Raw genomic sequence first — 21,871 nt, 5'->3', positions numbered from 1 at the left:
TGTGGCCTCAGACTAACTGGTTTCTAAAATGAGAGCGTCGGTGGGAGCCATTTCCTCCACTGTGCTTGTGTTAAGTTCTCTCCGATGCTTCATCATGGCAGTCCCAGATGCCAACCAGGATCTGGCCTGTCAGGGTTCAGTCATTAGCTTGTACTCAGACATAATTCAGTACCCAAAGAACTGCAAAACCCTAAGAACAAGTTACAGCCTAGCTAAAGCCGAGATGGGGAGTTCATTGCCCAGTTAGCTGCCTGGCACTCTGCAGAAGCATGATCAGGAGGGGAGACCAATGAGGTGAGCCATTCTCAAAGCGTAGCCAGGATTCAGGGCTCTCTCCCTGCTTACCCATTCCAAATGTTAAAAAAAAATCAGCACCGACCTATAGGTTTATAATGGGCTTTCTCATTATCTCATGTGATGCTACAAACACTCCAAGCCTCTGGGGGCATCCAGTGATTGTTAATGATTCAGCAGAGACAGAACACGGGGCTGTTCACAAAGGAGACACGTGCAGATGGGAGCGAGGTGGAAAGCTCATCTGCAGCTCTCTGCAGAAAGGTCCTCTTTGTACCCCCCACCTTTATTTATTTTAAAAATAAACATCACTCAGTTTCTTTTTTTTTAATTAACATATAATGTATTATTTGTTTCAGGGTACAGGTCTGTGATTCATCAGTCTTACGCAATTCACAGCGCTCACCATAGCACATACCTTCCCCAATGTCCATCACCCAGCCACCCCATCCCTCCCACCCCCCCACCACTCCAGCAACCCTCAGTTTCCTGAGATTAAGAATCTCTTATGGTTTGTCTCCCTCTCTGGTTTTGTCTTGTTTCATTTTTCCCTCCCTTCCCTATGATCCTCTGTCTTGTTTCTCAAATTCCTCATATCAGTGAGATCATATGATACTTGTCTTTCTCTGATTGACTTATTTCACTTAGCATAATACCCTCTAGTTCCATCCATGTCATTGCAAATGGCAAGATTTCTTTTTTTGATGGCTATGTAATATTCCATTGTATATATACACCACATCTTCTTTATCCATTCATCTGTTGATGGACATCTAGGATCTTTCCATGGTTTGGCAGTTGTGGACATTGGGGTGCACGTGCCCCTTCGGATCACTACATTTGTATCTTTGGGGTAAATACCCAGTAGTGCAATTCCTGGATCGTAGGGTAGCTCTATTTTCAACTTTTTGAGGAACCTCCATACTGTTTTCCAGAGTGGCTGCACCAGCTTGCATTCCCACCAACAGTTTAGGAGGGTTCCCCTTTCTCCGCATCCTCGCCAACATCTGTCATTTCCTGACTTGTTAATTTTAGCCATTCTGACTGGTGTGAGGTGGTATCTCATTGAGGTTTTGATTTGTATTTCCCTGATGCCGAGTGATAAACATCACTCAATTTCAGTAATCACTATTCTCGCCTGAGTTTTGATCATTTAAGGTTAATTTAAAATGTGGAATCATGCTTTCCTACCCTTTTGTAATCTTTTGTGAGGATAAACAAAATGAAGGAAATAACTTAGATTCTTTGGAGCTCCAAAATGTAGTTTGGGATCAGAACTCTGAGAAAGGAAGTCAGCAAGAGCACTGCATCCAAGTGTAGTGTTTTATTTATACCTTAAGCACGAATCAGAGTTTTACTACCTGGAATTAACTCCTCTGGAAAGAAAATTTGATTCATTCACTCCCAATTCCAAGTGATTGGTTATAGAGTATTTCACATGGATAAGGCACAGTACTGTATTTTTACCTCTGCAAAGGACCTAGTGCCTATGAAAACAGCAGTTTTTCCAGAGTTTTGTTGTTGTTGTTGTTGTTTTCTATAATAAATGGACAGGACTAGTTTGTGACTGTGGAGAGCCCTTTAGAGTGTTCTTGGGCTCCAGGATCACCTCTGACCTCGAAGTTTCTAAGGGCAGTTTTTTTTTTTTTTTCTCCCTAAAGGCAGTTCTGACGACCAGAAGTTCTTGTAGCCACAGGGTGGCTAAAGGCAGCAGGATCATTGCCAAAGGTTATATTCAGAAATTTGGAAATAGGCAGATAGCTAAAGAGGACAGGAACTCTGGACCTCAACTCTGAAGCTCACAGGGTACCCCCTTCACCTTGGGTTTATTTTTTTCCTTAAAGGGTGAAAAACTGGGGCACCTGGGTGGCTCAGTCGTTAAGCGTCTGCCTTCGGCTCAGGTCATGATCCCAGCGTCCTGGGATCGAGCCCCGCATCGGGCTCCTGGCTCTGCGGGAAGCCTGCTTCTCCCTCTCCCGCCCCCTCTGCTGTGTTCCCTCTCTGGCTGTCTCTCTCTCTCTCTCTGTCAAATAAATAAAAAATCTTAAAAAAAAAAAATAAAGGGTAAAAAACTATATGTGTAATATGTAAACTATAGCCTATGCTAGACTGTGTTCTTTTTTTTCTTTAGCCTGACAATTGTTATTAACCTTTTAAATGGGTTCTTAGAAACTGAAGGAAGTCATAAATTGTCAAAAATCAATTCAAACTGTTCCAGGTGCTAGAATTTTCTTATGAGTAAATTTTTGAGGGTTAATTTTTACTTATTTTGTTTTCAAATTAGGTAGCTTAGGCTTTTATAAGGCTCTCACCACATGCCTCCAATAGGGATTTCATAATTTTTTTCCCAGGACTATTTGGATTATTTAAGGACTAGTATTTGCATAATTATGTCAGGATTCACTCCATCACTACTAGGTTAATATAGTTCAATTATGTAAAGTGACCATATATTACATGGATCATAAAACACAGGCATATAGTATGTGTGTATAGCTCACATTAAATAATGGTATATTCCTGTAAAACCAAGTAAATTGATTTTTTTCTTGCAGATTATCATTTAAAATTTCCAGGGGGGCAGGCACAGCTATGTTCTCTCTTACTTTAAGGGACGCCTGGGTGGCTCAGTTGGTTAAGCGTCTGACTCTTGATTTTGGCTCAGGTCAGGATCTCAGGGTCGTGAGATTGAGCCCTGTGTTGGGCTCCATGCTCAGCACAGAGTCGCTTGTCCCTCTCCCTAACCCCGCTTGCACTCTGCCTTTCTCAAATAAATAAATAAAATCCTGTTTTTTTTTTAAAGATTTTATCCATCTACTTGAGAGAGAGAGACAGAGACAGAGATAGGGAGAGAGAGCATGAGTGAAGAGAAGAGGGAGAAGCAGGCTCCCCATGAGCAGGGAGCCTGACGCGGGACTCAATCCCAGAACCCTGGGATCATGACTCAAGCCAAAGGCAGACGCTTAACTGAGTGAGCCACCCATGCACCCTAAATAAAATCTTAAAAAAATAAATAAAAGCAGACCATGGGGGGGCGGTGCCTGGCTGGCTCAGTTGTTAGAGCATGCAGCTCTTGATCTTGGGGTTGTGAGTTTGAGCCCCATGTCAGGTGTTGAGATTACTTAAAAATAAAATCTTAAAAAAAAAAAAAAAGGAGACCATTGGTTTTTATCATGTTTATCATGTGTTTAACCATAGATGGATCACACACATTTATCTCTGCTTCCTTCTGAAACCAAGTTAGAATGACAGTAAAGAAATAAACAGGTATAAGCGACATAAGGCCAAACATGAAGCAAGACCCATTTGTGCCTCAGAATTCTGGAAAGGCTCTAAAATTGGAGGGGCCAAGTTCCTTGGAAGGTGAGAGTAAGGAGTGGGCTGAAAGCCACAAGAATTGGTTGAAAGTTCTTATACAGAAGAGTTAGACTCCAGACTGCCTTCACAAGCCTGACGTATAGACAGGATACCACCTCTCTATGCTTCACGGAAAGAAAAGACAATTTCTAGGGGAAAAGCAAACTAAAGAGCTAAATGGGAACCCCAGATGTAACATATCTAAGATTCGATCATGAAAATGGAGGGATTGCCTGAGACTACAGAAAGGATGGTAAGACCGCTCACTGGCATTTTCCACTCCACCCCACAAACTCCTCCCTTGCCATGCTCACAGCCAGGCGTATTACTGTGACACCAGTCAGGGGACTGGAAGATTTCTCTCTAGAGAAACTGTATCCCAAGAGGTTTACCTCCCACTGAAATTTCTGGCTCCGCACCCAAAACCCCCGAGTCAACAGGACCCCTTCTTGCAAGCACACCCACATTTTCCCATTTTGCTTTTCTGGCTTAGTTGCTGTTAGGTAGTCTATTCTAAATAATTCCCACGAACTACAATACGATGCTTCATATTCATTTTGGCATTCAATGTTCATTTCATTCTAACATATGCTACTTTGAACTTTATTATAAGTAAACTCTGGATGAAAGTTTTATAATTATTCAAATATCATACACAATTTATACTGTCCATGTATAAATTTTGCCTACTTTCTATAGGCTATTCCAATTTCCTCATTAGGATTTAGCAGTATTGTGTTTTTTTGTTGTTTTTGTTTTTTGTAAAACCCTTAAAGTCAAAAGTTGGTCAGAATTTCATTTTTCAAACTGATTTTAATATATTAATCAGTTTATTGTCATCTTCTGTGTATAGATCCATTTCAAAATGTAAATCATCTTCATTTCTTCTGCAGTTTCTTCTATGGTTGGAATTTAGATTATTTTCAATATGTTTTGTCTTTTTCTTTCTCTCTTTCTCTTTCTTTTTCTTTCTTTTCTGTAAGCTCTACACCCAACGTAGGCCTTGAACACATGAACCTGAGATCAAGAGTCGCATGCTCTGCCAGCTGAGCCAGCCAGGTGCCCCTTTTCTGTTTCTTTATTAAACAGAATAACAGTATCTTCTTTTTTTACACATTTTGCACGAACTTCACATTCACAGACACATGGTCTACACATTATAAGAATACTTCACTGTCTTTTGTAAACATTTAACACATTTTTAAGGCTTTGAAAATGGTTTGTATTTGCTGTGTTTTGCACATCATTCAAGAACTTCTTTACAGTGCTGACATACTCCATTATGAAGGTTTGCCTTAATTTTCTTGGTCTGGACACTCTTATCAAATTTGTCGTTTTTGAAGCTAAGCATATCCTTAGTGCCTGAGGCCTGGAACAGACTATGTTCTCTTTATGGGAGCTCATTGCAGAAACCACAGTAGCCTCACCAGAGGGCAGTAAAGATGCCAGGAAGACCAAGACACCAGCGACTATCCTTCACAGAGTTGATGCTTAGGTTACTCTCAGTTGCATTTCTATACACTAACAAATTCAGAAGGGAAAATTAAGAAAACAATCCATTTACGATAGCATCAAAACCAATGAGATACTTAAATAAATTTAACCAAGGAGGTGAAAGGCCTGTACACTGAAAATAATAAGACATTGATGAAAGAAATTGAGGAGGACACGAATGAATGAAAGATACCCCATGTTCATGGGGTAAAAGAATTAATATTGTTAAAATGTCCAAAGTGATCCACAGATTCAATGCAATTCTTATAAAAATTCCAATGGCAGTCTTCAGAGAAATAGAAAAAAAATTCTAAAATTTGTATGGAATCACAAAGGACCCCAAATAGCTAGAGCAATCTTGAGAAATAAAGGTGGAGGCACCACGATTCCTGATTTCAAACTACGTTGTAAAACTTGTATAAAACAGTACAGTACAGGCATAAAAACAGACATATAGACCAATGGAGCAGAACAGAAAGCCCAGATATAAACCAAGGCATATGTGGTTAATCTTTGACAAGGGCAGCAAGAATACACAGTGGGGAAAGGAGAGTCTCTTCAATAAATGGTGTTGGGAAAACTGGACCGGCACATGCAGAAGAATGAAAATGGCCCCCGTCTTACATCACTCATGAAAATGAACTCAACATGAATTTAAGACTTAGATGTAAGACTTGAAATCATAAGACTCCTAGGGGAAAACAGGGGAAAAGCTCCTTGACATTGGTCTTGGCAGTGATTTTTTTAATACGATGTCAAAAACACAGGCAGCAAAAGCAAAAATAAACAAGTGGAACTACAACAAACTGAAAAGTTTCTGCACAGCAAAGGAAACAATTGAGAAGATGTAAAGGCAACCTACAGAATGGGCAAAAATATTTGCAAACCATGTATTTGATAAAGCGTTAATATCCAAAATATATAAACAAAAAAATCAAATAATCAGATTTTTAAATGGGCAAAGGACTTGAAAGACATTTCTCCAAAGAAGATCTACAAATGACCAAGAGATACATAAAAAGGTGCTCAACATCACTCATCATCAGGGAAATGCAAATCAAAACCACAGTGAGATATCACTTCACACTGTTAGAATAGTTTTTATAAAACAGACAATAGAAATAGATAAAATGTGTTGGGGAGGATGTGGAGAAAAGAGGACTCTTGTACACTGTTGGTGGGAATGTAAATTGGTGCAGCCACTATGGAAAACAGTGTGGGGGCTCTTCAGAAAATTAAAAATAGAGGGGTGCCTGGGTGGCTCAGTAGGTTAAGTGTCAGACTCTTGATTTCTGCTCAGGTGCAGATCTCAGGGTCATGAGATTGAGCCCCCTTGGTCTCTGCGCTGAGCATAGAGCCTGCTTAAGATTCTTTCTCTCTGCCCCCCCACCCCTGCTTGCACTCTATCTCTCAAAAAAAAAGTTTTCAAAACAGAAATACTGTATGACCCAGGGATCCCACTTCTGGGTATATAGCTGAAGGAAACAAAAACAGTATCTCAGAGAGATATTTGTACTCCCATGTTTATTGCAATGTTATTCACAATAGCCAAGATATAGAAACAATCTAGCTGTCCGTCAATGGACAGATTAATGGATAAAGAAGATGTGTGTGTGTGTGTGTGTGTATATATGTGTGTATATATATATGTATAACCATTCATAACTATATATAACTGTAACCATAACAAACTATATGTAACATGTATATAATATAATGTATAATATAATGTAACATTTTTCAACCATGAGAAAGAAGGAAATCCTACAATCAGCAACAACAGGGATGAATCTAGAGGACATTATGCCAAGTGAAATTAGCCAGCAGTGAAAGACAAATACTGCATGATCTCACTTGTATGTGGAATATTGATTTTAAAGAAATCAAACTCATAGAGAGTAGAGTGGTGATTGCCAGGAGCTGGGGCGGTTGGGGTCGGAGGAGATGGGGAGATGCTGGTCAAAGGGTACAAGCCTCAGTTACAAGATGAATAAGCCCTGGGGATGTGATATAAGGCATGGGGACTATACTGTACTTGAAGCTTTTTTTTTTTTTTTTAAAGATTTTATATATTTATTTGAGAGAGAGATCACAAGCAACGGGAAGGGGTAGAGGGAGAAGCAGATTCCCTGCTGAGCAGGGAGCCCGATGTGGGACTCAGTCCCAGGACCCTGGGATCACGACCTGACCCGAAGGCAGATGCTTAACCGACTGAGCCACCCAGGCGCCCCATACTTGAAGCTTTATAAGAGAGTAGACCTTAAATGTCACTACAAAGGGGAAAAAAAAAAGTACCCATGTGAGGTGATGGATGTATTAATTAACCTGATTATGATATCACTTCACAAAGTATACATATGTCCAATCATCATGTTGTGCATTTTAAACATACACACTTTTATTTTCAATTATTTGTCAGTTTACCTCAATAAAGCTGAAAAAGAATCAGAACATTTTCATCACCTCAAAAAGAAACCCTACACCCATTAGCTAGAATCCCCTATCCTCCCATTCCTCCCAACCTCTACCCCTAAGTGACCACTAATCTATTTTCCATGTCTATGAGTTCCTTTATTCTAGACTTCATATGATTGGACTCATATACTATGTGGACTCTTGTGCCTGGCTTTTTTCACTCAGCATGTTTTCAAGGTTTATCCAAATTGTGGCATATATCATTATTTCATTCTTTTCTATGGTCAAGTAATATTCTATTGCATGGATAGACCACATATTGTTTATCCTTTATTCCATTGATAGATAGGGTTGTTTCCACTTTGGCCTGTTATGAATAATGCTGGTAAAGTATTTGCATGCAAATTTTTTGTTTTTATTTCTCTTGCTATACATCCAGGAGTGGAATTACTGAGTCATATAGTAATTCTCTGTTTAATCATCTGAAGAACTGCCATTAAACAGACTATTTTCCAAAGAAGCTACACCATTTTACATTCCCTTCAGCAACATGTGGGAGTTCAGATTTCTCTACATTAGCTGACTTTTTGATTATAGCCATCCTAATGGGTATGACGTGGGCATCTTATTGTGGTCTTTCTTTGGGGTGGGTTTAATTTAATATATTTTTAGAGGTGGTCTCTCAAACTTGCAATTTGAATGTCCTTAACTGTGAAAATAATCTCACAGATCCTCATTTCTTTTCTTTTCTTTTTTTTAAGATTTTATTTATTTCCTTCAGTGAGGGAGAGAGAAAGAGAGAGAGCATGAGTGGCGGGTGGGGGGAAAAGCAGTCTCTCCACTGAGCAAGGAGCTGGATGTGGGACTCGATCCCAGGACCCTGGGGTCATGACCTGAGCCAAAGGCAGATGCTTTCTCTTTTTTTTTTTTTTTTTTTTTAATATTTTTTTTTATTTTTTTATTTGACAGAGACACAGTGAGAGAGGGAACACAAGCAGGAGGAATGGGAGAGGGAGAAGTAGGCTTCCGGCTGAGCAGGGAGCCCGATGCGGGGCTTGATCCCAGGACCCTGGGATCATGACCTGAGCTGAAGGCAGACACTTAACGACTGAGCCACCCAGGTGCCCCCAAAGGCAGATGCTTAACTGACTGAGCCACCCAGGCACTCCCAGATCTTCAATTCTTCTATGTAAAATAGAAATAGCTTTCTTCCAGGATGGTTTACCCCTCCCTTTTTATAGCAAAATTTACAAAAAAATTATCATTTTAACCATTTTTAAATATGTAGTTTTGTAGAATTAAATATATTCACATTGTTGTTCAGCCATCACCACCATCCATCTTCAGAGCCTGCTTTCATCTTCCTCAACTGAAACTCTGTACTCAACAAACACTAACTCAACCCCTTCTCCACCTCCATGAGTCCCTGCACCAACATAATGCTATTATAAACATGAGTGTGCAGATATTTGTTTTGAGTCCCTGCTTTTATTTCTTTTGGGTATTTACCCAAAAGTGGAATTCTGGATCATATGGTAATTCTAGGTTTAGTTTTTTAGGAACTGCCATACTATATTCCAAAGAGCTACTCCATCTTACATTCCTGCCAGCAGTATACATAAGGATTCCAATTTCTCCACATCTTTGTCAATACTTGTTATTTCCTGGGCTTATTGTTGTTGTTGTTTGTTTTATTAGCCATCATAATGCATATGAAGTGGTATCTCGTGGTTTTCATTTGCATTTCTCTAATGATTAGTAATGTTGAACATCTTTTCATGTACTTATTGGCCATTGGTATGTTTTCTTTGGAGAAATGCCTATCCAAGTTCTTAGCCCATTTTAAAATTGGATTGCCTGTTTTGTTGTTGTTGAGTTGTAGGAGTTCTTTATATACACTGGATATTAATCCCTTATCAGATATATGATTTGCAAATATTTTCTCCCATTCCATGGTTGCCTTTTCACTACTGATCATGTCCCCTGATGCACAAAAGTTTTAATTTTGATAAAGACCAATTTATCTTTTCTTTTGTTGTCTTTGCTGTTGATGTCATCCCTAAGAATTCACTGCTAAATTTAATGTCATGAAGCTATTCCCCTATATTTTCTTCTAAGAATTTTATAGTTTTAGCTCTTACATTTAGGTCTTGGATCCATTTTGAGTTAATTTTGTAGACAGTGTAAGACAGGGCCCAACTTCTAGGCTTTTTGCATGTAGATATCCAATTTCCCCAACATCATTTGTTGAAAACGTTGTTCTTTCCCATGTTGAAAATTATTTGACCAAATATGTGAGTTGATTCTGGGCTTTCTATTCCATTTCATTGGTCTATATCTCTGTCTTTATGCCAGTACCAAACTGTTTTGATTACCATAGCTTTGTAGTTTTGACATCCAGAAATGTGAAACCACCAGCTTTGTTCTTTTTTTCAATATTGTTTTGGCTATTTGGTGTCCCTGTGATTCCATCTAAATTTTCGATGGCCTTTACTATTTCTGCAAAAAATGCCATTGGGATTTTGATAGATATTGCGTTGAATCTGTAGATGACTTTGGGTAGCATTGACATCTTAATAATATTGCCTTCCAATCCATGAACAGGGATCATTGTAGCTTTGAGTTACATTTTCCTGATGACTAATGATATTGAGCATTTTTTTTCCTGTGCTCACTGGCTATTTGTGTATCTTTCTCGAAGAAATATCTCTTCAGACCCTTTCCCCCATTTTCTTCTTTGCCCATTTTAAACTCAGGTTGTTTTGTTGTTCTTGTTGTTGAGTTGTAGTTCTTTATATATTTTGTATACAAGTACCTTATCAGATATATTATTTGCAAATATTTTCTCACATTTAATTGGTTGTCTTTTTACTTTCTTGAAAAGTGTCTTTTTTTTTTTTTTAAATAAAGATTTTATTTATTTATTTGACAGAGAGAGAGAGAGCACAAGCAGCGGGAGCGGCAGGCAGAGGGAAAGGGAGAAGCAGGCTCCCCGTGGAGCAGGGAGCCCAACGGGGGGCTCGATCCCAGGACCCAGGCATGACCTGAACCAAAGGCAGACAAATAACCGACTGAGCCACCCAGGCACACCTCAGTGAGTTTTGATACATTTATGTACTCATGTCACCACCCCTACAGATGAAACACAAAACATTTCTATCTCCTGGAATTTCCTATGTGTCCCATCATGTTCACTCCTTCCCCCACTGCTGGCTCCAGGATAGAACTCTGCTTTTTTCCTAGAAAGGTTAGAATTTATTTTCCAGAGTTTCATATAAATGGAACCATACAATATAATATATACCTTTTTTTAAAAGATTTTATTTTTTTTTTAAGATTTTATTTATTTACTTGAGAGAGAAATCAGGAGTTGGGGAGACGGGCAGAGGGAGAAGCAGACTGCCCACTGAGCAGGGAGCCGGACCTGTGGCCTGATGCTGGGCTCAATTGGAGGATCCTGAGATCATGATCCGAGTTGAAGGCAGACGCTTAACTGACCGAGCCATCCAGGCACTCCTCCTTTTGTTTTTCTTAACAGTGTCTTTAGTTTTTGTGTGTTTTTGGGGGTCTTTAATTTTTTAAAAATGGTTTATGTACTATTTAAGAAATCTTTCACCCAATATCTAACTGGTTCTTCTTTTAATAAACATTATACAGAGGGGATAAAAAGAAAAGAAAAAGAAATCTTTGCCTAATCCATGGTCATAAATATTTTCTCCTGTATTTTCTTCCAGAAGTTTTATAGTTTCAGCATCTATGTTTTGGTCTTTAATCTATTCTTTTGTTTGTTTTGTGGGGGTTTGTTTGTTTGTTTTGTTTTGGTATGTGGTATGAGGTAAGGGTCAGGTGTAGCATCATTTGTTGAAAAGAATATCCTTCCCCCTATTAAATTCCTTTGGCAACGTGGTGAAAACCCAGTTGTGTGTTTATTTCTAGGCTCTCTATCCTATTCCGCTGATCTGTATTATCCTTACACCAAAAACACACTATCTTTTTTATTTTTTTAAATTTTTATTTATTTTATTTAATTTATTTTTATTTTTTTAAAGATTTTATTTATTTATTTGACACAGAGAGACACAGTGAGAGAGGGAACACAAGCAGGGGGAGAGGGAGAGGGAGAAGCAGGCTTCCCACTGAGCAGGGAGCCCAACGCGGGGTTCGATCCCAGGACTCTGGGATCATGACCCGAGCTGAAGGTAGATGCTTAATAACTGAGCCAGCCAGGCGCCCCATCTTTTTTTTTTTTTTTTAAAGATTTTATTTATTTATTTGTAGAGAGAGAGGGAGAGAGAGAGAGCACAAGCAGGGGGCATGGCAGAGGGAGAGGGAGAAGCAGGCTCCTCGCTGAGCAAGGAGCCCAATGTGGGACTCCATCCCAGAGCCCTGAGATCATGACCTGAGCTGAAGGCAGACACTTAAGCCCTGAGATCATGACCTGAGCCGAAGGCAGACGCTTTACCGGCTGAGCCACCCAGGCATCCCAAAAAAACCCCACACTATCTTGATTACTATAGCTTTATAATAAATCTTGAAATCAGATAATGCAATTCCTGCAAGTTTGTTCTTTTTCAGAATAATTCTGGCTATTCTAGGCCCTTTGCATTTCCATATACATTTTGGAATCATTTGTTAGTTTCTTCACACATGCAAAAAAACAAAAACAAAAACAACCCGAAAACAACCTGCTGGAATTTTGATTGGGACTGATTGATTTGGACAGAATTGGCATCTTAACAGCAATGATTCTTTTAATGTATGAAGATGGTATTTCTCTCCAACTAGTTAGGTCTTCTTTAACTTTCCTCATCAATGTTTTATAGTTTTCTATGTTCAAGCCTGAAGTTTTATTAAATTTACTGCTATGTATTCATTTAAAAAACTCTATTGTAAATGCTATTTAAAAATGTCAAGTTCCAATTGTTTATGTCTGGAATATAAAAATAGAGTTTTGTATATTGACTTTGAGTTCTGTGACCTTGCTGAATTCACTTAGGATTTCTAGTAGTTTTTTTTCTTTTTTTTTTTAGATTCCTTAAGATTTTCCACATATACAATCATGCCATCTCTGAATAAATATAATGTGTAAGCTTTTAATTTCTTTTTCTTGCCTTATTGCACTGATTAAGACCTCCAGGACAATGTTGAGTAGAAATGGTAAGGGCAGACAATCTTGCCTTGTTCCTGATCGTAGGAGGAAAGCATTCAGTCCTCCCAAGTGTCATGTTAGTGCTGTTTTTCATAGATGCCCTTTATCAGATTGAAGAAATTCCCTTCTATTCCTAGTTTGCTGAGAGTTGGATAGGTATTGAATTTCCTCCTGTGGGTTTTTTTTTTTACTTTTCTGCACATGTTCATTGCCTGTGGCCATATGACTTGCTTTGGACAGTAAAATGTGAATGCAAACCACAGCCATCTCTTTAGGGAAGGAGCTTTAAGAGCCAGTGTGGGATCTGCTACATTATGTTTTCACTGGTGCAGGAGTGGTAGAAGCTCCTGTTGGAATGAAGCATTGGGCATAAATGTGAGCAAGAAATGAACTTCTGTTGAGATAAGCCAAGAGATTTAGGGGTTTTTCATTAGTGCATCATAGCCTAACAGAGAAGGTTCTTGCCCTCAGGACAAACTTCTTGACTTCATGGAGCTTACATTCTAGTGCAAGAGAAACAGATAAACAAATATACATTATAATGTCAGGTAGAGATGAGTACAACAAAGAAAACAAAGCAGATACAGTGAGATACAGGGAGAGAGGAAGTTTTAGTTTTAGATAAAGGTAATGGGGAAGGCCTCCTTGAAAAGCTAACAGTTGAGTTGAGACCTGAATAAAGTGAGGGAAGGAGCCATGAGGTATCTGGTGGAAGGGTGCTCCAGTTAGACAGCGAAGCGCTGCTCTAAGACAGGAACTCCAGACTCTCCTGGCCATGGAGGATTGGGACAAAGCTGAAAAAGCTGTCCTCAAGGAGAGGAGAGAGAAGGATACATCTATCCAGTGGCCCCTGTGGCCCATTCTGGTTCTGTGGGGACCACAAGCAGCTGCTGGACAGCAGACAACTTGTTGGCAAAGGTCTTGCCAGACGGCTTAGAAACCACTGTCCCTTGAGTCTTGAGATTCTGAACAGTGGGGCAAAGAAGAAAGAGGGAGTAACTGATTTTTTCCCCCTGACATTCAGGCATAGAGGCTTGTTTTCTCTGAGAAAAATAATGTGACTGACCTTTGTGAGACAGTCCATGACCATTATTTTCCTGAAAGTTATTCTCCACTTTAAAGCTCATCAACAGCTTGCTAGGGTCCTTAGGAAGAAGCCCAAACTCATTTTTTTTTTTTTTTTAGATTTTATTTATTTACTTTTGCAAGAGAGAGAGAAAGAGAGAGAACAACCAGGGGGAGGGGAAGGGGCAGAGGGAGAAGCAGGCTCCCTGCTGAGCAGGGAGCCCGATAGGGGACTCAATCCCAAGACCCTGGGATCATGACCTGAGCCAAAGGCAGACGCTTAACAACTGAGCCACCCAGGCGCCCACCCAAACTCAATTCCATTGACTAGCTCTGTCACAGAATTCTGCTTCAGTCATACTGGGTTCCTGCACTGGGCCCTGCTTTCTCTGAGCCTGTGCAAAGGCTGTTCTTTCTGTTAGGAACACTTCCTCCCTTGTCCTGGTTAACAACCGTCAAACTTGCTTTAAATGTCAGTCTTCCTGGGAATCTTCCCAGACTAGCTTAGGTGCTTCTGTCAAATGCTATCTTAGCATCTTGTTCTTCTACCAACATAGCACTCATCATACTGTATTGTAGCTTTCAAAAATTGTCTGGTAATTCAGACATACAGAGAAGTATTAAAAAATAATATGGGGGGCGGGCGCCTGGGTGGCTCAGTTGGTTAAGCATCCATCGGGAGCCTGCTTCTCCTCTGCCTACCGCTCCCCCTGCTTGTGCTCTCTCTCTCTGACAAATAAATAAAATCTTTTTTTATTTTTTATTTTTTTTAAAGATTTTATTTATTTATTTGACAGAGAGAGAGAGAGACAGCGAGAGAGGGAACACAAACAGGGGGAGTGGAGGAGGGAGAAGCAGGCTTCCCGCCGAGCAGGGAGCCCGATGCGGGGCTCGATCCCACCCCGGGATCATGACCTGAGCCGAAGGCAGACGCTTAATGACTGAGCCACCCAGGCGCCCCAAATAAATAAAATCTTAAAAAAAATATATATATATATATAGGGATCACCCATATGCCTATCACCCTAGTTAAGCAATGAAACATTGCCAGCCGAAGTCCACTGTGATGACATTTTGCTCCCTCCCTACTCCAAACCATTACTTGAATTTAGTGTTTATCTTTCCATGTATGTCTCTATACTTTTATTACGTGTGCATATATACCTAAACAACATACAGTATTGTTTTTCTTGGCTTCACACTTTACATATAAGTTACTACAAAGGATTTGTGTCACTTGCATTTTGCCCTCAACCTTATTTTTGTGACTCATCCATGTTGACACAGGTAACCCTAGATCATTTCTACAGCTGTATATACTATGCCACAATTTACCCATTTTCTCCACTGATAGACGTTTAGAGTGTTTACAGGTTTTTGAAATTCCCCAGCACCCTGCTGCAAGCATTATGGAACGTGTCTTATATAGTACGACAGTTTCCCCGGGTATACAGGGGTGCTTCTAACTTTGTGTCAGAGACTCACAAAGAGCTTCAAAGTGGTGGTACCCCATGGTGGCTTTGGCGGCACATCTCTCCCTCTGGAGGGTGAACGCCTTGGGGGCTGGGACTCCGCCTGTCTTGCTTACCATGGCATTTCCAGAACTGGGGGCAGAGGACACTAACGCCCGTTTGTACGGTGAGTGACTGGACCCAGGAATTGAGCAGACTGTGGCTCAGGGCAGTGGCCAGAGACTGGGGAGCCGTGGCTCGTGGGCCGCAGACGGCCGCTCCCCGCGGGACAAAGAGCACGGCGCGCTGGCAGCGGATCCGGCTCCTCACGGTGCCCGCGTCCCCCAGCGCGCGGAGCTAGCGGCCGGACGGGTCCGACGCCGGGCAGCCCCCCGCACCCCCCCCCCAGCCCTCCCGCGCTGGCGGCCCCGCCCCCGGCTCCCGCTTTGCCCCCGCCCCCGCGGGTGAGTCAGGCGGCGGCGGTGACGGCGGCCGGGAGGGAGGCGATGACGGGCGCGCGGCCGTGCGCCGCGGAGAAGCGCAGGGCCCGGGAGCGCGGCGGCGGTGGCGGCAGAGGAGCGGCGGCCGAGGCGGCGGCGGGCGGCATGAACGGGGCGCGGGGCGCGGGCCGAGCGCTGGCCGCGCTGCTGCTGGCGGCGTCGGTGCTGAGCGCCGCGCTGCTGGCCCCCGGCGGCTCCCCGGAGCGCGACGCCGAGACCGCCCCGCCGCGAGGTGAGTGCGGGCCGCGGCTCCGGCCGGGGCGGCTCGGCGGACACCGCACCGCTGCGCCCCGCTCCTGCCGCGGGTTCCGCTGGGGGGCGCGGCCAGCTGCGGGCCGCGCGACTGTCCCCTCCCCCGGGGCGACGCGCCGCCCCCTCCCGGCCGGGGCAATGCCGCAGGCGAGCGCTCGGAAAAAAGCCCGTTTCCGGAACTAGTTTTTGTTCCCTTTGCGTTGTAGTGAGCGCCCCCGGGCCGGGAGTCTCTCGGTGTTGGCGCAGACACCGCGCGGGTTAGCCTCGCGGCCTCGGGGGACTAGTGCCGTGGAGGGGCCCGACCCCCACGTCCAAAAAGCGCCCCCCCCAACGGGAAACGCGGGAGGGTCGCCGAGCGGGGCGGCCCCGCGCCCCCCGGCCGCCCGCACGCCCCGAGCCGGGCACCTAGGTCTCCAGGCGACTTCTGTCTTACAGTAGAATGCCTTCGGTGGGGAGACCTCTTACTCCCCCAATGCAAAGCTAAATAAGAGACGGACTGGCCAAGAGAGGGGTGTGTCCGACGTCCAGTCCTCCTCTAGCTTACTGTTTGCGGGGACTTCTGCGCAAACGAAGTCCGTTCCGCGAAGAGGACAGAGGACTTGAGGCGTGGCGTGCTGCGCGGGGGAAAGCTGGGAAGCTGGAGCGCGGGCCGCCGCCCTCCCGGGCCGCCGTGCTTGCGGGGGACGCAGCGCCGCAGCCCCGGCCCGCAGCTGCGCGGGGGATAGGCTCCCACCGCGCCGGCACGGAACTCCCGAGTAAACGTCCGACGTAGAATAAAAACTCAGCTAGCGGGGCGCGGGGAGGGTGTTGATCGCAGGAGCTGGTTGTCGAAACTCGAAGCCCAGTCTCGAGCGCCCTTCGGCACATTTTACAGCTAAGGTGATGCGAGGGACAGTTGAGGCCTGGGTTTGCTGGCGCCGTGCGGTTTGCTGGGAAGCCACGGCACACGGTTCTTGGCCTGGGAGGGGCGGCGCGGGGTATCTTTGCTGGGGGTGATTCTACTGTGCGGCTGGGAGTGTCGGCCCTCAGCTCCTCTGGCGTTTTCATCATTTGCCTGGTCCCCCAACACCCCGGGGGAAATGGTGAAAAATACTCTCCTGGAGCCCCCGAAACGGGGATTCCAGGGCCCCAGGAGGAGGTAGTCCCCCGCTTCTCTCCAGGGAATGCTTTGTTCAGGGATTGTGGGATCAGTCAACTGCAACAAACACTGTTTGGTCAGGGTTTGGGGAAAGGTCTGCCTATCCCCTGCCTTTCTTCCCCACCCCCCCAGTCCCCTTTTCTGTATCAGAATAGGGGGGTTTTGGCCTCCGTGCGTGTAGTTCAGAATGCTCCTCCTTCCCAACCAGAATCTTGTAGGGCAAGGACAAAATGAATTTTGAAAAACCATCTTAGCTGATTACATTTTGTATTACTGCCTTCCCCACCCCTGACTCTGTCCCCCCTACTCCCCTTTTGTATTGGAGGAAACGGACCCTAAGAGGTTACGTAATCAGGCCAATCATAAGTTGTCAGGGACAGATCTCGTGCAGTGCTTTTTCTTTGTACTTTAACACCAATTAATAGCGGTATTTATTTTAGAAAAAGGTGGTTTGTAAGTAGTAATTCTGTGGAGTGAGAGATAACATATTAATATTCTTAAGTGATCTACTCCAGAACCTTCATGAAGCTGTGCTGAGAGGACAGGTAGGCTTTTAGTGCTGCTTGGAGTTCAGGTTTGGGCTGGACAACTTCCTGCTAAGAACTCCATTTTCGTTTGATTTGAGGACCCAAGTTTACTTAGAAAAAATAATAATAAATAGACAATGTCTTTAAAAATTTGTCCCACAAAGGTACTCATGAGCAGAGAGCTAGAACCAGAAATTAAATATTTGGAAACAAAATAAAAGTCTAATATACAAACAGCACAGTTACTCGGGCTTTATTGAAAGGTGACTTTATCTGGTTTATGTCCTCATCAGGACATTGTAGACAGGAGAGGAGGAGAGAATCATTGTTTTGAATATAATGCTCCTTGAGTGTTGCCCTGGTATTTCTAAGGTCATCAGTATCAGAAATTGGCAGCTTTTTCTTGAAACTGAGCATCAAGTTCTATTTAGATGTCATAGTGGATGGCTTGGGAGTTGCATCCTTATGATGATTATTAAGACCTGTTAAAGGGGCGCCTGGGTGGCTCAGTCGTTAAGTGTCTGCTTTTGGCTCAGGTCACGATCCCAGGGTCCTGGGATCGAGCCCCGCATCGGGCTCCCTGCTCAGCGGGACGCCTGCTTCTTCCTCTCCCACTCCCCCTGCTTGTGTTCCCTCTCTCGCTGTGTCTTTCTGTGTCAAATAAATAAATAAAATACTAAAAAAAAAAAAAAAGACTTGTTAAAGTCTGAAATTCGTATGGAAGTTGAAGCATAAATCAAGAACTTTACTCAAACCACTACTAAAGACTCAGGAATATGAATAAAAGCATTACTTATTCCAACTATGAAGGGATGATGATATGTAAAACAATTACAGAGGAAAAGGTCAATAAATAGTGGCTATAAATTTGAAAATGAAAACTATCAAAACTGAACAAGGGGAACTAAAAAACTATTTGAAAACATGACATGACATGTATCTGTGACAGGTATGACAAAGGATTTAACATCTGTGCTATGTAAAGAAATGATACAAATCCTAAGAAGAGCCTCAAGATGGAAGGGGTGTTAAAGAACAAAAACTCATCTGGGTAAATGTAAAGATCAAATTGGCTTTATTCAATAATTCATGAATCGGCCAGTATCCCATCTAGCAAATAGAAAGGAGCTCCCTCAAGCTGCAGAGAAGGAAAGGTTTTAAAAGGCAGAGAGGGAGAGGAAAAAAGGAAATTATTAGCAAAGAATGCATTTTAGGCCAGGATGCTCTCCTAGGGGTAATGGAAGGGGTCCATCAGTGGATTACCTTCTGGTGCTGACCAGGAAGTTCTGTTGGCTGCTTAAAGGTCGCTTTTCTGAGAGGTGAAGGTGCAGTTAGGGTAGGTATTAAGTCTTGGTGGGGTGTAGCATAAGTGATTCCATTTGGGGCCATTTGTCTCCTTTTTAACAATTTCTACCTCTTGATCAGACTCTCAGCTTAACTGAGAGGTGTGATCAAAGTATAAGGCTCTAACACCGCTCTCAGCTCTGTAGTTCTTGGAGCTTTACATGAAATTTTGTTGATCCTTTGTGTGGTATCCAGAGGTCACCTTGTTTTTTGATTTGTTTTGTTTTTTTGTTTTTGCTTTTTTTTTTAGATTATTTATTTATTTGACAGAGAGCACAAGCAGGGGGAGTGGCAGAGGGATAGGGAGAAGCAGGCTCCCCATGGAGCGGGGAGCCCAATGACACGGGCCTTGATCCCAGGACCCTGGGATCATGACCTGAGCCGAAGGCAGATGCTTAACGACTGAGCCACCCAGGCGCCCTAAGACGTCATACTCTAAACATGAAACTCTTTCTTCCTCCTTTTCTGTCCCATACTCTGGCACTGGCCTGAAAGATAACGCCATCATCTGTGTCTCCCAGGCCACTGCTAAGGTGGGTAGCTTGTGGAATTCAGAACAACTTTTTCTTTTAGGCTAAGAGGAAACCTAGCTGGCCCTTTGGCTTGAACAGCAAATACAAACAATCCCTGTGAATGAATCCATTAACCGTGCCACCACAGCAGGGAGTAATTTGTGCCCCAAACGAGTCTGTCTTTGTCTGTGGTGGTTATCATTATGAATGCTTCTTAGTCTGTCTAACTGTGGGCCCCTCCTTAACTCTTAAAGATATTGCAAAATCCATTACTAAGACAATAGCTGCCCAATAAAGATCCTTAGGCTCTCTGTCCAAAGTTGTTCTTAATAATAGGGTAGCTCTTGGTTATATTTTGCCAAAAAAAGAGATACTTGAACTATGGCCAAACCAACCTGCTGCATCTGAATTAATACTTCTGGGGAAGTTGAAACTCGGACATAAGATCACTGAGCAAGCCACCCGGCTTACAGAGGTGACTCCTTCAACAGGGTCTTTCTTTGGCTTTGTTGATTTTGATTTTGATTGGTTTGGGTCTTGGGGACCCAAGTAGCTCTGAAATGCACTCCAGACCTTGGGATTATGCTGCTTGTAATAATCATAGTCGTCTCCCTGGTGTGTGATATTCTCTCAGAAGGTCTCAGTACATGTTTGCAGCCACTAACCACCATGCAAGTGATTTCCTTAATACAAGAGCATCGGAAAGGAATGAAGAGAATGACCAACTTAAAGACTGTAAACCTTGAAATTGTGGCCTATGAATCTCACGAAGATTAAAACAAAACAGGGGCGCCTGGGTGGCTCAGTCATTAAGTGTCTGCCTTCGGCTCAGGTCATGATACCAGGGTCCTGGGATCAAGCCCCGCATTGGACTCCCTGATCCACAGGAAGCCTGCTTCTCCCTCTCCCACTCCCCCTGCTTGTGTTCCCTCTCTTGCTGTGTCTGTCTCTGTCAAATAAATAAACAAAATCTTTTTTTAAAAAAAGTATGAATTCTTGATCTGGCACCTTGGGAGGAAGCACTCTACTTTGATGTTCCCTCCTTCTCTTCCTGTTCAATTTAATTTGGAGTCCCCAGTGCTTGTGTAGGACCACATGTCAGGTGGAGCCTTCCTCAGCAGTGAGATGCGTTTCCAGGGCTTAAGTCCCTGAAGTCTGGCTGCCATCTGGGTGGTGAGGAGGACCTGGAGTCCCTTCCAAGGAGATTCAAGGGCAGTCTTTGTTCTTGGTGATTTCAAATCAGAAGGCTGGGAGAAAATTGGAAACATTAGTTTGGAGAGTCAGAGCCAAATTTTTGAGGAAACTAGAATAATTCAGGATCCAGTCCAATTTATAACAGAACCTCAAAGACAGTTAACAGGATTAGAATCTAATACAGACGAAGGGGTAAACATTTCTTCTCTCTATAATTAACCTCATTTTATTTTTTATTTTTTTATTTTTTTAAAGATTTCATTTATTTATTTGACAGAGAGAGAGACAGTGAGAGAGGGAACACAAGCAGGGGGAGTGGGAGAGGGAGAAGCAGGCTCCCCGCAGAGCAGGGAGCCCGATGTGGGACTCGATCCCAGGACCCTGGGATCATGACCTGAGCCTAAGGCAGTCGCTTAACCTACTGAGCCACCCAGGTGCCCTAATTAACCTCATTTTAATAGCAAAACTAATTTGCTTGCATTAAACTTTGCCTGATTATTTTCTTAAGTGCACCAAGAATAGTGATTGACCATATAAGCTCTTTCTTTTTAAAAGCTAGTTATAGTTTTTTTTCACTTTTTAAAAAAACATTTATTTTTAAGTAAGCTCTACGCCCAATGTGGGGCTTGAACTCATGACCCCAAAATCAAGAGTCCACATGCTTTACCAACTCAGCCAGCCAGTTGCCCTCTCCTCTTTTATTTTTAAATTTTTTTAAAGATTTATTTATTTATAAGAGCGAGAAAGGGAAGAGGGGCAGAGAGAGTCCCAAGGAGACCCCACGCTGAGTGTGGAGCCCAGCACGGGGCCCGATCCCATGACCCTGAGATCACAACCCAAGGTGGAACCAGGAATCAGATGCTCAACTGACTGCACCACCCAGACACCCCATCTCTCTTTAAAAAAAAATATTTATTTTTGGACCATATAAGCTCTTTTTTAAAAAAAAATTTTTTTTTTTTAAAGGTTTTATTTATTTATTTGACAGAGACAGAGATAGCGAGAGCAGGAACACAAGCAGCAGGAGTGGGAGAGGGAGAAGCAGGCTTCCCCTCGAGGAGGGAGCCCGATGTGGGACTCGATCCCAGGACCCTGGGATCATGACCTGAGCTGAAGGCAGCCGCTTAACGACTGAGCCACCCAGGCGTCCCAAAATAAAAATTTTTTATTTTTAAATTT

At 43.0% G+C, this 21,871-nt stretch overlaps 1 protein-coding gene and 1 pseudogene across 4 annotated transcripts in view; one reads left to right on the top strand and one right to left on the bottom strand.

Annotated features, from left to right (window-relative positions):
- LOC118542288 (heparan-alpha-glucosaminide N-acetyltransferase) overlaps window positions 1-21,871 on the top strand; it is an 86,453-nt gene that overhangs the window by 24,251 nt on the left and 40,331 nt on the right. Inside the window, exon 1 of one of the 4 annotated variants that reach the window (XM_078069549.1) lies at window positions 15,732-15,957. The exons of 2 other annotated variants lie outside the window; for them this stretch is intronic. In XM_078069549.1, coding sequence (XP_077925675.1) covers window positions 15,732-15,957 — 226 coding nt within the window. Of the gene's footprint in view, window positions 1-15,731; window positions 15,958-21,871 lie in introns of those variants that run through there. One more of the 4 variants, XM_078069548.1, reaches the window with a different exon arrangement.
- Window positions 4,817-5,055, bottom strand: LOC118542291 (uncharacterized protein C9orf85 homolog pseudogene; annotated as a pseudogene).

This window comes from Halichoerus grypus, chromosome 3 (genome assembly GCF_964656455.1).
Source record: "Halichoerus grypus chromosome 3, mHalGry1.hap1.1, whole genome shotgun sequence".
NCBI classification, from domain to species: Eukaryota; Metazoa; Chordata; class Mammalia; order Carnivora; family Phocidae; genus Halichoerus; species Halichoerus grypus.
The sequence above is the reverse complement of the archived record's forward strand: the minus strand, read 5'-3'. Positions and strand labels throughout refer to the sequence as shown.